The 17,500-nt window shown below is 39.2% G+C and overlaps 1 protein-coding gene and 1 long non-coding RNA gene across 9 annotated transcripts in view; one reads left to right on the top strand and one right to left on the bottom strand.

Annotated features, from left to right (window-relative positions):
* The window catches only part of LOC136828650 (uncharacterized), a 22,256-nt gene extending 12,896 nt beyond the window's left edge, over positions 1-9,360 (top strand). Inside the window, exon 4 of the long non-coding RNA XR_010850167.1 lies at positions 9,116-9,360. This is a non-coding gene — a long non-coding RNA (uncharacterized lncRNA). The remainder of the gene's footprint in view (positions 1-9,115) is intronic.
* Positions 9,361-9,469: 109 nt separating this feature from the next.
* LOC136824966 (uncharacterized) overlaps positions 9,470-17,500 on the bottom strand; it is an 83,168-nt gene continuing 75,137 nt past the window's right edge. For all 8 annotated transcript variants that reach the window (XR_010849196.1, XR_010849198.1, XR_010849200.1 and 5 more), the window contains one exon: positions 9,470-9,798. Coding sequence is in view for 2 of the 8 variants with exons in the window: in XM_067080955.1 (XP_066937056.1) it covers positions 9,789-9,798 (10 nt within the window). In the remaining 6 variants the exon portion in view is untranslated. The remainder of the gene's footprint in view (positions 9,799-17,500) is intronic.

Below are 17,500 nucleotides of genomic sequence, written 5' to 3'. Positions count from 1 at the left end.
GTATAGTTGAAGAGTAACTCTTATTACGTAACATTGCCTAAAGCGGCATAATTTGCCTGAAAAATCAAAGTTTACAGCTACAGAATTCGTGTTTGCTTAGGTGTTGACAGACTCTCTTAATTAGTGGCTATTTTCGTAATTTTGGACTCAAAAACACGGGAAAGGACTTTTGGGCACAATTTTATACAATTTAAATACCTAAAAGTTTATTATTTAAGGATTAAAGTAACTTACTGAATAATTATACAAATTTCAAATAAGAATTCTGTGTTATATAAGCTATTGTAACTTTAGTAGCTCCATCGACATTTAAATGAAGGGATGACGTTGGTCACCTCACAAGAAAAATTGTAGGTCTGGAAACTTTAGCTTTGGTTACAGTGAAGGTCAAGAAGGCTTCATAAAGGCTGATCAAATGCTAATTGATCTGATGCAAAAAATAGTCGGAAGTTATTTCAAATCAGGGGAGAGAGAAGTCGGTGCAAAGTCAAAGGACTAAATAGTAGGCAACTGAAATAGGAAATGAATATAATGGCGAATTATTGGTTCATTCTTGCCTTCTGCTGACTTCTATACTTGTCTTGGCGCAGGTTGATTTCCCTTTGGGGCCCTCTGTGTTTATTATAGTCTGTTGACCCTGTCCATAAACGGTTTCAGCTGAAGATTCAAAGAAAGAGAAAAAGCTGTAGGAATTGAGATGCTAATGAAGTGGTCTTAGGAAAAGAGTTTTACACCGTATATTCATGTACCATAGGAAATAGTAGGATGTGAGAATCTGAACGTGAAAGAAAGACGTCTGAAGAGTGGAAGGACATAAGGTAATAGGTTGGATGTCCTTTGACAGTGTCCTTTGGTGAGTTTTGCAAGAGTCAAGTGTTAAGGTGGTGCTGCTGCTTCTGTATTAGTGTCATTCACATCAACTCGGCTCCTTATATTGTGGTGGTTACAGTCTAGTAAAAAATAATTTGGAAAATTTTTACTTTGTTCAGTGTTCTGACGGCTCCGAAATATGAGGAGGAAACTAAGAGCTGAAAAACAGTTATAAAAAAAAATCAACATTATTTTGCACAAGTGCTAAATTTAAACCATAGTCAGCAAAGTAGTTTCTTAGAGCAAACAAGAACAAACTTGAGTCAAGCCTTAGAGAGAAACATTTTCACTTTTTTTTTATAATTATTGAATAGGGTGTTCCTGTACTTCTAAGACAGGCCTCTCAAAGCATTTACTGTTATTTTTTAAATGAACTGAAAGAAGGGAGTCAAAGTATTATGGTTTATCTACTCCATAGAGGCTGGTAATCCTCTTCCAGATTAGAAAGATGTCATCAGCATTTTATGTAAAAATTTTCCCTGGAAGCTGTCAGGCATGGAAGGGGTTGTCCCCACTCTCCTCTGTTTGGTGCAATTTCTGGTTGAACCCGTATCCGACCTATCTCTTTTTCCTTCTATTTCCTTATTTTTTGCTACTTGTTTTCTGATACTTATTTTCTGCTTTTTTTATCAGCTGTTCCCTATCTCTCCTAATTTCCCAAACCATTATCATCTCCCACTGCAGCTTGGCCATGAATCTTAGCATTATATAATGATGATGCCTTTCGAAGCCGTCTTTATACTTTTTTCAGAGCTGTATGTTTCTGTAGGATTAAGTTATACAAGGCTCCTAGCTTGCCTGATAATAGGGTATTTTTTAGCAGCCATTTTCCATTTCATCAATACAGGGCACTTCTCGTCGGTACTAAATTCTCAATACTTCTTAACAAGCCAGCATCCCCAAGGTAACATGTTTTATCTCTTCCAAGATCTGCCTTTTGACCACAGTATGGTGTCCCATCTCCATGTTGTTGTTATGTATTTTGGTCATTGTGAGTCCCTTCCTCATGGTATATTTTGTAATACTGGGCATCTCTTGTGATATTATCTGTAACACTGAGTATAAACTGTAGTGTCGATTTCACACCCACATTTTACCCCGCAGCAATCACATGGCCCTTTCCTTTGCTTTCTTTTTAGTCACCATAAGAACTGTTTTGTTTACGTTGATTTTCACCCTCCCCGAATTTTTTGGTACCGTCTGCCTTCGTATTGAGGGTCTTACAGTTCAGTACCTTATCATTTTCTACATGTATGTAGTGAAAAATGGTCACTATAAAACAGCCAGAAATCAGCACGACTTGATTATCAAAACCAAGAAAATATATTACAATAGAATGTTTAGTATAGAATAAAATCCATAAACAGTCCATGACAATTTAGCCGGAATATTGGGACTCTAAAAAGAAAAAGTTCTACCTGGTATAACTAGTGAATACAAAAACCTGGCCGATAACTTTGTGAACTACTGTGAAAGAATGTCATAGTTTAGATAAGGAGGTCCCTCCTGATCTCCCGGTGATCACAATGAGAAATAGTAAATTCAGTAAGTTTAAAGAACTGAACATGAATGACTTTAAAAAAACGATGAGAAAAGTAAAAACACGTACTGTGAAAATGACACGTTTCCATAAGTGATTTAAAAGAGGCAAAAAACTTTGATCATTTGCGGGAGCTATATTGTCTAGCACAGGCATCCTTCTCAAATAGTGAAAAACTTGTTTGTATAAAGCCGGCCTATAAAGGAAAAGGCGCTAAAGAAAATCTAAGCTTCAGTGGACCAGTACCGAATCTATCGCACTTATCAAAACTTAAAGAAACGGAAGTTCACAAACAAACTTGAAAACACTTGAAACAACTCAACATTATACCTGATGATAAGTCAGCGTACAGGAAAAAACCGCTCAACAGAGACCACATTGTACGCAGTTATAAATATGGTAAAAATTATAGCAAATGGAAAATGTGGCATCTGGTTATGATTGACCTATATGCAGCATTTGACACAGTTGACCACAATCTGCTGCTTGAAGACCTGAGAGCAGTAGCATCAAAGATGTACACAAATGATACAAAAGCTAGTTAGAAAACAGGATGGTTACAGTGGTTATATCAAATGTGAAATCAGAAAAGAGGGGCCTAACAAAAGGAGTGCCCCAAGGCAGCGTTCTGGGTCCGTTGCTATTTGGCATTTACACAACTGAGCCATCTAGAATCCTAAATAAGCACAAGGTTAAGTATAAACTGTATGCTGATGATACTCAGTTCTGTTTTCCTGTCGAAACGGTAGAAGACGCCAATAGTAAAACTGACTTAATAATGAAAGATATCAAAAACATGGATGTCGGCGAAGAAATTGAAACTTAATGAAGACAAAACTGAGTATGCTATTTGGATCTGACAGAGCAATACGAAAGTATGAACACTTCAGAAGAATAACTATTGGTTCGTCAACAATAATGAGCTTAGAAATATTTATTGATAATAAATTGTCGATGAAGAACCATATATTGCATATTACAAAAACATGTAACTATCATATTAGAAACATTGCATTTATTAGAAAATACCTAAACAAAGATACTCTGAAAACAGCAATTTGCAACCAAATACTTTCGAGGCTTGACTACAGCAACGTTATATACTACGGTCTCCCTAACTACCTACTAAGAAAATTGCAAGTAGTACAAAAATAGAGCCTCCAGGTTAATAAGGGGACTGCGTTCCCGCGACAGAATAACCTCGGCACTAATTGAGCTACATTGGCTCCCAGTAAAAGCTAGATAGAATATAAAATACTTCTTACAGACTTTAAAGCACTAAAATATGATGAACCAACATATCTGAGAAACTGCTTAAACTTCTTTAGGCCTGAATTGAATATTGTAATTAGATATGCAAGTGAAGCCTATAGGCTATTTGAACCTAGAACAAATTGCAAGTCAGGCGAGAGAGCATTTGTACATTGCGCACCAAGACTATACAACAAAATACCGCCTGAAGTGAAGATAATATAAGAAGAAAGCAAATCTTAAAAAGAACTAAAGACTCTCCTATTCTGCGGGAGCTACCATACTGACGAGAAAACACTAAAAGACAGTTATAAAATATAAGAAGCACCTTATTTTGAAGACGTACAAGGGTCCGCCGGAGAGGGAATCATCCCTGTGGAGGGCTGTACTTAAAACCAAAGTGAAACAAAGTGAAACAATCTCGTCCTCTGCTTGGTACTTTTTCCGCATTATGAAGACTTCCTGCCAAGCTCTTCTACATTCTTAGAGTCTCATTGCATCCCCCTTTGCTTTGTAGGTTCTCTTTGTGGTAAATTGGCAACTGTCTTAATAACCTGTTTGAATGTTTAGCTACGTCGTGTTTGTCGTTAGCGAGTGGTTGTTTTCTTTCTGTCTGTGTTGTATTTGTCTACTTTTGACGTTCCCAGTGTACCCTACTCTGTTTACTGCTGTAACTCTTGGTGGCGGGATCTTGGCTGAATAAAGCTATGAATGTGCAATGAGGTTTTTATTACACTCTTTGTCATACGCTTTCCACACACTTTTGGACCTACCATTTCTTTATCAGATTTTCCCATACTCTGGCCAGCTTATCAATGACTGGCTCACTTGCGTGTTATTCCTTATGGTCCTTGGGAATTCTCCACATTTTTATCTCTTTAATGGCATGTATTTCTCTACTGATCCCTCTATCATGTCTATCATGTAGTTTGTCTTCACTTTTTCATTCAGACGGTTTCAAAACACTTAAAAGCATTCCACTGAGTTTCTTTTCATTTTATCTTTTCTTGACATATCCTGTTCTAAATATTTCTCTTTCCCTTTGGTTGTGTCGTTAATCTGATTAAGTTCTTACCGTCTCCTTTGCCCTTGCCACCTGCCTTTTGGTTTACCCTCCAACTTCTCTTCCATTATTTAAAAGTTCTTTGCAGAATCCCTTCAGCCCCTAGCTGCAACCCCTTTCATTCCGTTTTAGTGTACCCCCATTCATATTCTATTTCTTCATCTTACTTTCCACCCTCTCCTAACAATTTATGCATAGCACCCCTGCGAGGTTTTCCTCCTGTTACACCTTTCAAACGTTTTTCCCCTTTCAACGTTGAATGATAAGTTCCAGCTCGTGGCCTTTGGCCTAAATTCAATATTCTATTCTATTCCAACTTCTCTTTTCCTGTAGCTTGGGAAGGCTGTCTTTGTCTCTACAAGTCCTATAGGCGTTTGTACATCTTGATTCATCCACCATGATGTCCCGTCTGCTGTATCAATCTGCCTATTTTTATGCTACGTTTACAGACAATTTTCCTGGTGTGTATTCCTTTTAGACATTTCCAACTTTCACTCTCCATGCTTTTATTATCTTTGTCTTTTTCTAACCGTCACTGTCAGATCATTTCGAGCAGTGTACATTAAGGAAGCCTTCCCTGGTCTATCAGCAGAAAACTTTTTTCAGTGCTGTGTTAATGTCTGTTATGAATTAGATTCTATTTACTTTTCCACTCTTGCTTGCTATCAGGGCTCTTTGCTGTGGTCAGTATAACGAGAACACTAGTGGTACCTTTCACAGATGTCTTCAATATTCTTTCATTTATTTGACTCACTCTCGTCACATTTGCTATTTGCAGTTGGAAGGAACCTGCTCTTTACCAGTGTTAACATATTAACTATTGGTTTGGTGCCTTGGCCAGCCTAGTATGAAAATGGCAGTGATTTCACCAAACTATTCAAGGGAGATTGTTGCTCCTCATAGTCTGGCTATTAACTGATGCTTAGGGCCTTCAGCAGTCATAGGTGATAGAAGTTTTATTATTGTCACTCTGCAAAGGAATGTGATCTGCTTCATGGACTGTTTAGTTTTCTATCATGTAGGCCTAATTGATTGGCATGGATACTCAAAAGCGTTCAATCAATCGATATTCAGAATGTTTACTTATCTGCCATATATTTCCTGTTATTGACTGGTGTAATCGCAGAATTTTATATATATTTTCTTCCTGACGTCGTGGTGGTACTTTTCTTTTCATGAGCACGTCATGTGCAGTTTAAGGAAAGGCAAGAAGTTTATTTGTGACAATTTGAGCACCGAATGAAAGGGACTTTGGTGACTCGTCTGTTGTTATAATAAACTGACTTTTCATTTATAACTCCTGTGATTTAATGTGTGTGTGTGTGTGTGTGTGTAGGTTAAGTCATTTTAAAGGAGCCAGGCACTGGCTGCTATATTTCACACTTGACTAAGATGAGGGAATACATCCTTTTCACTTGTATCATTGAATAAAGGCCATTTAGCGATACAGCTATCGTGTGGCTTTATTTTTTTTATGAGGAGAGAATAACTATTAGATTAGCAATTTCTCATCCGATTCAGTAACAATCATCACATAATCGTGTATGAATCTCTTGTTTTGAGTTCGCTATCCTCAGGTTTGTTGTCACCATCGACATTCCTTTTCCTGAGTCTTAGTCTCTTCTTCTTTCAGAAATTTAACTGCTCTAGTCTGCGCAGTTTTTCTCGATTTAGGTTTTGTTAATATGTATTTTAGCCGAGAAACACACTGCCGTCATTAAAAATCGGATTAGTTCAATCTGTTTACCTTTAAAAGATCATATCTGATTTAGGTCTAGAAAACGCACATCAAAATTCTAGTCCCACAACACAGGAAACGGTATAATTTCAGTACAGGAAATAATTCATTTTCCACGTATCGTTTACTCATCATTCTTCCTCATTCCATTCATCAGTTTTTGATTAAGCACTGCACTGAAGGAAATATAACTTGATTATAGGAATAATAATAAGGAATGTCACATTCCTTCACTCGGTCTTGGAACTGAATGAGTGTCTGAACTCTTGATCAGTTTAAAAAGATGAAAGAGCTTTCAGTGAGACTAAGGCTACTATAATAGGTGCGTTTTGAGTTGGAAAGAATATTAAAGAATGTTTGTGGTAGTTTGCGTTAAGCACTTAGTTGGATGCGATGTGTTCATTTTATTCACTTTGTTTGGTTTTTTGTACAGCCCTCCACAGGGATAATTCCCTCTCTGGTGGGCTCTTTTATGTTTTCAAAATAAGGTGCTCTTCATATTTTATAATTGTCGTTTAGTGTTTTCTCGTCGTATCGTAGCTCCCGCAGAATAGGAGAGTCTTTGGTTCTTTTTAAAATTTGCCGCCTTCCTGCATGCTCTTCACTTCAGGCGGTATTTTGTTGTATAGTCTTGGTGCACAGTGTACAAATCCTCTCTCGCCTGACGTACAATTTGTACTAGGTTCAAATAGCCTATAGGCTTCACTTGCATGTCTGATTACAATATTCACTTCTGGTCTAAAAAAGCTTAAGCGGTTTCTCAGATATGTTGGTTCATCATATTTTAGCGCTGTAAAGACTGTAAGAAGCATTTTATATTTATCTAGCTTTTACTGGGAGCCAGTGTAGCTCAATTAGTGATGAGGTTATTCTATTACGGGAAAGTAATGTAATCCTGGCGGCTCTATTTTGTACTCCTTGCAATTTTCATAGTAGGTAGTTAGGGAGACCGTAGCATATAACATTCCGAGTATCTTCGTTTAGGTATTTCATAATAAATGCAATGTTTCTAATATGATATTTGCAGGTGCGAGAAACGAAAGTGAATTATTTGCTCGATACAATGCTGAGTGGTGTTTGTCAAATTTAATGGAAAATGCTTGTTGGAAAGTGTTGTAGGGCTAGAATAGGGAGTGTTTTAGACAATTTGGCAATCGGTAGTTATACGGAATGAACGCTAAGCAATACACCTCAAGGGTAAGTAGCCAAGTGTGGTTAATCGATTTATTGAAATAGACAAAACTTAGGTTTATTCTTCAAATCGCTTATCTTTCCAGTTAAAAGGTTTTTCTGTTCTGTCAATATAGACCTAAATATACACGTAACCATACCCCATACTATGGCCTTTATACTGTGGTGGCTGCAATTAAAAGCCTCTTTGACTGAAGTACGAAAGGCAAATGCAATAGAATTATTCTTTTATTCCCGTCTAAGTAGTTATATTACTAACATTCTGCCTTGAGAAGAGATGGTAGCGTAAGCCTAATAAATAAAAAGTATATAGATTCACTATCTTGTGAACTAGCATGGTCTGCCACCAGCAGTATATAACTCTTTCTCACTCTCAAGGTATCTTCTCTCGTGTATGGGACAGTGATGTAGTAACGATTTATTGGTAGTGGTCGTTTCTCGGTTGTAAGACGATTATTACGGCTGTAATGTCCAAAAAATGTGTAATTAATGAAGAATTATGTATCTCACTTATTTAATTCCCATGCCTCGAGAATGGGTATTTGGGCGTAGTTTGCGAAAGCTTCCGTGCACTAATATATCACGGGAGGCATAAGTCTAGTGAAGTGGACGAAGAGAGGTTTTCCATCAAAGTTTCTCTCTCTCTCTCTCTCTCCACCGAATTTCATGGGCTAAAATTTGTGTTAGAATAAGTAAAAGTCCTCAGCTTTTTCTGTATCGTTTTAGTAAGTCCAAAATTCCCCATAATGTAGAGTAAATTTAGTTTATTATTTCCATGGCTTAGCGAGTTACTTCTCTCACTTCAGATTTAATCATATATCAAATATTACCGTAATGAAGTTTGACATTGATACATGAACTCCTTAACTGACATGATCTCAGTTATTGATCTTATCAATTTTAGCCCATTGTAATAATAATGTATTTGAAGTCATGACCGATAGGAAATCAGGGACGTGTTTTTTTTTCCAAAGGTGGTGAAGCCGTCCTGCTTTCTCTCGCTGTTAATTTTCGAAATCCCTTCTTGCCGATTCCATAGTTCAAATAGTTACGTAACTCGGACTTATGGCATGTAACGTTTGGTTAGTGATACTGTTCCATTTAATTTGCCGATATCTATTAATCAGTTTACCCTAGGTCTACGTGTTACGTTTGCCGTAGTGCTGTAGAGGAGGTTGTAGTTTAGTCTCTCACAGTTATGTCATAGTTTATCAGTGCTGAGTAAGAGATGTTGCAATAGACTAGGAAAGTCCTTAAATTTGCTTTTCAGCAAAAACATCTAAAGTTGATTTGATAGTGCAATTAGTAATGATTTCCCAGCCTTGACCAAAAATGTTAATATACTCCTTTTGCCGTTTCATGTCCTTGTATTTTGTTCATACAACTGGAAGCTAGGCAAAGAATTAGGATCCATGGTGAACCTTAACCAGCCAACATTTGAGTAACCGCAATTGTCTTACAGAAGTTGAATTCCGACCAACGGGAAACTTCTCAAGCGACCGGCTAACAAGGAGAAATTACGGGGCCTTTTTGCGTAACAAGGAGAAATTACGGGGCCTTTTTGCGACTATCTCCAATAAATACTAAAACATAAGACTAGTTGGCAACTTTAATACTCGAGTTTTACATACGTCGCCATATGATATGGGTAAGAAGAGTAAAGCAGGCTTTCCCCCTTGGAAACATCATAATAACTGACTTGTTTCACTATCCTTCCTTTGGTAATGAAAACATTGAAGGTCATTTTATACTGAGGTCATGAGGTTAAACCCCCTTGAAACATCATAACTGAAACTTTGTTAATGAAAACTTGAAGGTCATTTTATATTTTTTATTTTATGAAAGACAGCAAATTTTAAAAATTTACAAAACTTGGCTGTGGTGTCTGTAATCACCTGCCGGCGGCCGGTCCACAAAAAAAAAAAAAAAAAAAAAAAAAAAAAAAAAAAAAAAAAAAAAAAAAAAATACTATAATGATTTTTCAAAAAGTGAGGCGTCCAGAAATTTTTTTTAAACAGCCCTGGATTACCGGCTTAAAAATAATTATTGAGACGGCGACGGCGTTCCGACGTCTTTTCCTAATCTGCTCTGAGTCGTCTTGCTCTTACGGTGAAAACACAGCTTTTCTCTCGCTCTCAGTCTTGCCTGTAAAAAAAGAAAGATATAATCATTAACAAATCCAAAATTTCATAAAATGTACAATGGGTATCTGCATTCCTTATAACAATGACAAAATTAAAAAGCAAATACCAAGATTTTGTAATGATGACATGACAAGACGATTCGTAACAATGAAAAAAATTCAAAAATTATTATTTTATACCTGACATGACAAGCAAATGATTTCTGAACATTGAACATGACATGGCAAGCAAATGATTTCAACAGTGAACAATGAAAAAAGACTTAGAAGTAACATGGCTTATTTTAAAGTACAGGATAAAAAAAAAAACCCTCTCTTACATATTCGGTCTCAATCTCTTACTAAGAAGGCACTTGAAGGCTTGTTGGGGGGAAGCCTTCAAGTGCATCAAGGACAATAAATCGAGACTGAATATACAAGAGGCGGCAAGTCTTTTTTCTTTCATCCTGTTCATTGAAATACGCAGTGTTACACGTCATTTCAAATCTTAAAATGCAATTACACGTCATTTCAAATCTTAAAATGCAATCACACGTAATTTCAAATCTTAAAATGCAATTACACGTAATTTCAAATCTTAAAATGCAATTACACGTAATTTCAAATCTTAAAATGCAATTACACGTAATTTCAAATCTTAAAATGCAATCACACGTAATTTCAAATCTTAAAATGCAATCACACGTCATTTCAAATCTTAAAATGCAATCACACGTCATTTCAAATCTTAAAATGCAATCACACGTCATTTCAAATCTTAAAATAGCAAGTTTAAATTGCTACCAAAAGTAACTTCTCAAAACTAAATCTTGTATAAAAAAAACATTCATGTTCAAGCTATCCTTGGAAATCTCACTAAAAATCCCCCACCTCAACGTACTGATAAAACCTATAGAAAGAAAGCCTCTTGCACCAGCATCAGGGCTGTTGCAAGTTCGTTAATAGTATGCTAACACCACTCCAAAAGAGTGTCTCATTAGACTATCCAGAACGCTAAATTAAAGCAACAACAGCAAATGCTTTTGAATGCACAAATTTCCTTTGGAACATTAAAACCCTAAATCACGCTTCCTTGAAGATTTAAATCGGCAGAGGAAGAGAATGAGGTGAAGAGGAACAGATATGAACTTCAAAATTTTTGGAGTAAATAAGCACTAAAAAACCTTTGGTTTAATTACCGTAAATGTTATAACCTTTTACTTATTAACAGTAAACGTTAAAACCTTTTCAACTGTTAACGTAAATGTTTAAACCTTTACATTTATTAATCGTAAATGTTATTTCTTTACGCTACAGACTCTCTTATCAGTTTGATAACACGGAGGAATGGCCACGTCCATCAATAAACTGTAGAAATATTCGGTGTTTATTTCATCAATTTAATAAGAGCATATAGGCCTATACTGAACTGTCCGTCATCACTAACCTCCCAAACCCTCTGCTTAAGCTCTCTCCAAGTTCACTGGACTGACCGCTAATATAAGTGCCTAAAAGAGAGAGAGAGAGAGAGAGAGAGAGAGAGAGAGAGAGAGAGAGAGAGAGAGAGAGAGAGAGAGAGCATACCTAAATCCAAGTACATGAAATTAAAAGGCTCATCATGAAAAATAAACACAAATATCCATGAGATTCATAAACAAGAAGAAAAATGGCCATACTATAAACCGTACAACCGAGAATCTGAAACAATCAGGGAAGTAGGCCTACCACCACCATTACACCAAGAGATGTCACCCCAGGTGCCAGTTAACAAGGAGCAGAGCAGAACGACGTCTTGCAATGCTAAATGTTCCGGTAAAAAATCTCTTACAGTTTCAACGGCTACCGTGAAAGTTCTTTGGAGTGTGAAAAGTACTGTAAAGGAAAGCATAGCCAATATGAAATATATTGACCCAAATCACGAAAAAATGTCTTCCTTTCTAAACAATGACCATCAGTTGTCAAGAGTTGCATAAACCAAGCATCGGTCTATGCAAACAAGAGTAACAGACAGAAAAACTTGACCTAACCTTCGTCGGTAAGCGCGACTAATAAGTTAACTCGACCTACCACTTGCGTGTTAAGATGTTAGTGAGTGGACTTCTAGACCATTGAGGAAGATGTTCCATTCCAAATTTCAGTCAAACACAAATTGATATAAAAACTCCAGCCAGGATAATGATCCATTTCAACATTCTTTCCAAGTGGACGAAGGAAAGGAGCATCTCCTTGTAATGTCGAAAGAACGTCCAACAGCATGAAGTTAAAAGTACTGAAGTTAGTCAAAACTAATAAAAAAAGAAGTATATCCAGAACTTTTGATATGCACTGCTTGTGGACAAACTCCACTTTCTTACACGACCTGTGCATAAAACTTATAAATCAACGTGCCATTAGTCTCCACTAAGCTCTGAGAGAGAGAGAGAGAGAGAGAGAGAGAGAGAGAGAGAGAGAGAGAGAGAGAGTTGACAAGCAAATGCCCAAATACTCTCTAGGATCAAAGTAAAAATATCCCAAATATCTTTTCAAATGGAAGTGGCCTCTGCTGCGAACCGTAACCGAAATGGAGGTGCGCGTACTGGCCCAGGTCAGAGGAGAAGACGCAAACAATACCTTTGAAAAAGACTTTAGTTTAGCAAATCCCGATGTAAGCACAGCATCCGTTGATTCAATTTGTTAATGCCATTCATCCTATGAGGGGGGGGTGAGGATGAAAAAGACAGGCAGATTAAAAGATGGAGGGTGGCGACTGAACGTATTAAAAGATGGTCATTGTACATGACCGAGCGTTAACGAAACTTGCAAAACACCTGAACAGTGTGGAGTGAGAGTGGAACAGTGGGACCCACAGTAACTTTGAAAACTAGATCAACAGGACCTAATAATAAAGCAGTTAAGGTCTAGTTGACGATTACAGGAAATCTATGACAAATACAGCTGAAATTCTTGAAGTTTGCTTTCTGTCAAATGAACATGGAATGAGAAGTAAGCAATGAGTCAATGCTTAGGTCTGACGACCCAGATCATAAGGCGTTATCTTGGAGAGCATTAGGTACGAAAAACGAGTGTTTAAATTGTGCAAGAGTCCTTACAGGTATGGTGTGAGTGGCAAGGTTTATGACAATGCAGCTCGAGAAGCGAAAATGGTGAGAGAGAGGCCAGAGACGGATGAATGGAGTCAAGACAGAAGTAAAACTTGACAGATTCTTAAGTATCGTAGCATGGTGTGGATTAACTACCAATACGATGCTTAACGTAACCCAGCACTAAACAGAGAGAGAGAGAGAGAGAGAGAGAGAGAGAGAGAATGTTCAACGTCAAAACTCAGCAGTCACAATATCAAAATTAGAAGGGAAGGAACCCCAAAAAGTGTCTGACCAGAATTTCTAAAACGTCGAAGGTAAAAGTCACAAGATCTGGTACCCTTTCCGTACGAAATCCATGGACGAGCAACCATATGTCCTTACCAATACCAAGAACGTAAAAGAGCAAATGGTCACACGATTAAGACCTCCGTTTTTGAGGTAACAAAGACCTTGCAGGCAGTTGAAGCGATTAGGGGGTCTGTTTAGAATTGGTGAGGCTCCACAGCAGCAGCAACGTCTTGCGGAAATCATGTTGTGGGCCTTGTCAGATATCCTTGCGCGGGTTAATAAACAACATATTCAGCTTGCTCTTTGTATTCTTACCAAATTGCCAGTCTGTTAAACTTGAGACAGGCAAGAACTTTTCTTTGTTGATATATCGTAGCTATTGATAGGTTTGAAAAACTCATGAAAATCGTCTCAATTATTACTAAAGTTGACAATGCAATAAAAATGGTGATAATCAGGCACCTTCCTGAGAGAGAGAGAGAGAGAGAGAGAGAGAGAGAGAGAGAGAGAGAGAGAGAGATATGAACGGTTCAACCACTGTGGGATGAGGATTACTACTTTGATATCCTAAAGTTTCAAAATATGGTAAGAAAGTAAACATTTTGACCGAGAGTTGTTCAACCACGTCGCAGGTCTTAAGTAATAATAAGACCCCCACGGGTTAGTGCTAATTCCTACACTGTTTTGGGCAGTTTCACGGTTTTATCACTCGCCCTTAGCAGCTGTTTTTTTGGATTATCCTCGACCTTTGAAGTGTTTATCTTTGTGGAAGTCAACTGGATATCATGACTCGACATAAGAAGAAACGACCGCCGCTTTCTGATTACTTCACGGAGGAAGCTCGCCCTCCAGCTTCGAAGAGGAGATCCAGTAGCGAACAGGCAACACTTGATCTACCAACCCACCCATCTTAACCTTCGCCCTCCACCTCTTCCTCTTCCTTGCAAACCTCTCCTCCCCATCCTCTGAGGTCCTCGGACCCTCGTCCTCCACCTACTCCTCCGTCCTACCCCAAACCCCCTCATCTTTTACCTCTTCCCCCCCGCCCCAGGTCTCCAACGTAAATGCGTACCCTCCATTACCGACGTTTCGAGTGTTTCCTGTTGAAGGACGGACCTCGTATGCTGCAGTAGTGGCTCTTCAAAAAAACAACCCTAGCATCAACATCTCCGCACGGCCGAACCACAGAGGAGAATTCACATATGGTACTGTGCGTGTCTTGGGCGGACGTGTTGGAGGTCTCTCGCGTTTTTTTTTTATCGGAAAATAAGGGTTTTTCGCTCTTGGTAATTATACCTCTCATAGAAGGCAATGTGTTAATAGTCTCTCTACGTAATCCCGGGCGCGTGGGCCGGTTAGTGTTGTGTAATTGCGTATATATTAATCTACATTCTGCCCCAATCAGTGCCTTCGAAATTTTCAAGTTTCAACTTCTCGAAGCCTATTGACCCTGGCAAATGGGTAATAGAGTAATGTGTATGTTTTAGTTCTTGGCCCTCCCTTTACCACAAAAATGCCATCTGACCAACCTCCAACCGTCGTGCCAGTGACCCTGGCACCTAACGACACCTGTGCCCCACACACAAGTTGCTGTACTCGTGAACAATTGTCTTTACTTTATACAATACCAATCGAACCGTTCCGATGTCAAGTCTACTATACAATCGGTCAGTGCAGCCTTCTCTGATGAGGAAATCAACGCTGCATATATAAAATGCAAAGACCTGATACCAGAAACTATTCTCCAGAAGCGACCCACGAAAAGATTATTCTCTCTCAAGAAAGTATATATCACTAAGTGGCTAAGGACCTGCTCGGTAGAAATCTGCGCCGATGACCCTTACAATCTGCCTCCAAAGGGGCCTGCTGATCTAAGCCTACCTGCAGTGTATCATACGGCAGAAAATGCCTTCCCAAAAGGCAAAATCGCTCAGAAAAAATTGACAAAACCTCAGAAAAAATAGAGGAAGCACAAGACAAATTTTCACTGATCTGGGACGTGATCAAAGGATTACAGGAATCATTCGACAGTAGGATTACAGGAATCATTCGACAGTCTTAAAACTATGGAAACAAATAATCTTTCACGGATCTAGGATGCGATCAAAGGAGTGCAGGAATCATTAGACAATCGTACAGCAAGCCACCAGACTCCTTTGAATGAGACATCTATTATTTCCTCGCCTTCCAACAACACGAGAGAAGTGAGGGTGCGACGCGAAGTCGATGGCCATACCCTCCTAAGAGAAAACTGCCCTCTCTCCCTCGGATGAAGCGCCCACATCACCTGTAGACCTATCGGAGGGGACCGACGAGCCCCCAGATTCCTCTCCCTCCCCAGTGCCTCTTCAGCGACGATCAGCAGCCCTCTTGAGTCTTCCAAACCTATCTCTCCCCCACAACCCCCCGTCGTGGATGAAGATGTGATTGATCATGAGGGGACTGAGGGCTGGCAGACACAAACAAGTAGAAAAAAGAAAACATCTCGATTGTCCGCTGAACCGAAGCCCAACATTCATGAATCACCTTGCCCGAAACCTGAGAAGAGATGTCACGTTGTGATTCACAATTTACGGTCATCGGTGAAGCTAGACGCTGTAGTGGAGTCAAGTTTCTCACGGGATCCGACCCTCTCATCTCCCACGAACTCCCATGCAAAATTAAACAAAGTGGCCTACAGGATTACCTGCCTATTTCAACACCTCGATGTTCTTAAAGGCGAGAATTTCGGTCCTAACATAAAAGTCTCAAAATACAACCTAATCCGTGACCAACCTCCACCAGGGGAACTTACTGACATCCCAAGTAGGGGTTCAGGCGCAGACTCGCCTTCTACCACAAGTGCCAGCCATCCTCCCAAGCCGAGTGAATGGCCACACCCGCTGGCCAACCTCCCATCCAGCCAAATGATCAACTCATTCATTTCCCATCTCGTGAGTTGCCATGGATACACTAGATATAATTTCTTGGAATATTTTTGGCCTAAAGCGGAACATTCCTCCCCTAAACATGTTCTGCAAAAACGTCAAAGGCATCATTGCATTATAAGAAACGCTCCTCTGGCCTCATGGCCTTGCCACCTGCGAGCTGCGATTCAGTGCATGAAGACTTCAGAGCTTTCTCGACCTCATCGATGCAAGATACAGATCACATCGTAGCCGGTCGCCCGAAAGGGGCCCTTTCTTTCCTGTGGCACAAATCGCTGGACAATATGGTGAATGTGTTGACCTATAAGAGTGATAGATTGCTGGGGCTTCAAGTGACAGTAGGGGACTAAGATCCTAATAATTAATGTTTATATGCCCTGGGAAAAGAACAGTACTTTTGATCAATACTGCATGATCCTAGTGGAGTTATACTGCATTATTCACAATTCTACTGCTGATCATATTTGTATAATTGGGGACCTTAATTCTCACCCCACAGAATTTTATAACGAACTTACTCGCTTCTGTCAAAATCATGCTCTCCGAATTAGCGATGTAATGGTCCTCCCTCCCTCCCTCCTATACCAATGTACAAAACACCATGCGTGGTTCAAACGATACAGTGCTCGATTATCCCGCATTGCACAGTTGAAAGCAAGAGCCAACCTGTCAAAACTACCTCCTCTAGCAACACTTGCACCCAGACCAACGACAACACCAGAGCCACGGGTAAAAACGACCAAACAAGTGGTTGAAGCAGCGCCTGTTTTGTGTCACGATATAGACTCAAACTGAGCAGCCAACACCCCGAACCCCTCAATCTACTCCTAACCCAGAAGCTCAAGCCTCTTCCCTTCCTCCTCAACCTACTCCAAATCCCGTCATCGAACCTCAGGCCTCAAGCCCGGAAATGCAACAGCCACAGGTGCTATTCTCAACTTTAGACCTCCTTGGTGCCCTAGCTAAAGCCGTTAAGATAGGGTGTAAAAACCCGTATAGAACACTGGGAAAAAAGACCCTGCAATAGAGAGAAAAAGGATTTTCTCATTGGTACACGATGTGTTCGAAAAAATCTGCTATCATCATAGCATTTCCCCCGCCGGGGATCAACTCAGACAGCAGCTCCGAGACAAATACTCTGATAGCCGTTAATCATTTGATTAGCAACTATCCTGCTTCTACCACAAAGCCTTCCTTTCCCCTTTTTTCGGCCGTCTCACGTCTAACGACCGAAATTTTTCAAATATCGTTTTAACTACCACTTAAACTATTACTTCTATTTGTGTCGCTTTCTCTAAAACTTATGATTCTTCATTTCCTCCATCCATCCGTACCACTAAAAGATAGATGCTCCTTTCTTTTTTTTCAAAGTAAGTTAAATCTGGTATTAAATCTCTATAGATTTTCTGTTTTTCCGATTTTTCTTC

The sequence above is a fragment of the Macrobrachium rosenbergii genome, chromosome 3 (genome assembly GCF_040412425.1).
Source record: "Macrobrachium rosenbergii isolate ZJJX-2024 chromosome 3, ASM4041242v1, whole genome shotgun sequence".
NCBI lineage: Eukaryota > Metazoa > Arthropoda > Malacostraca > Decapoda > Palaemonidae > Macrobrachium > Macrobrachium rosenbergii.
The sequence above is the reverse complement of the archived record's forward strand: the minus strand, read 5'-3'. Positions and strand labels throughout refer to the sequence as shown.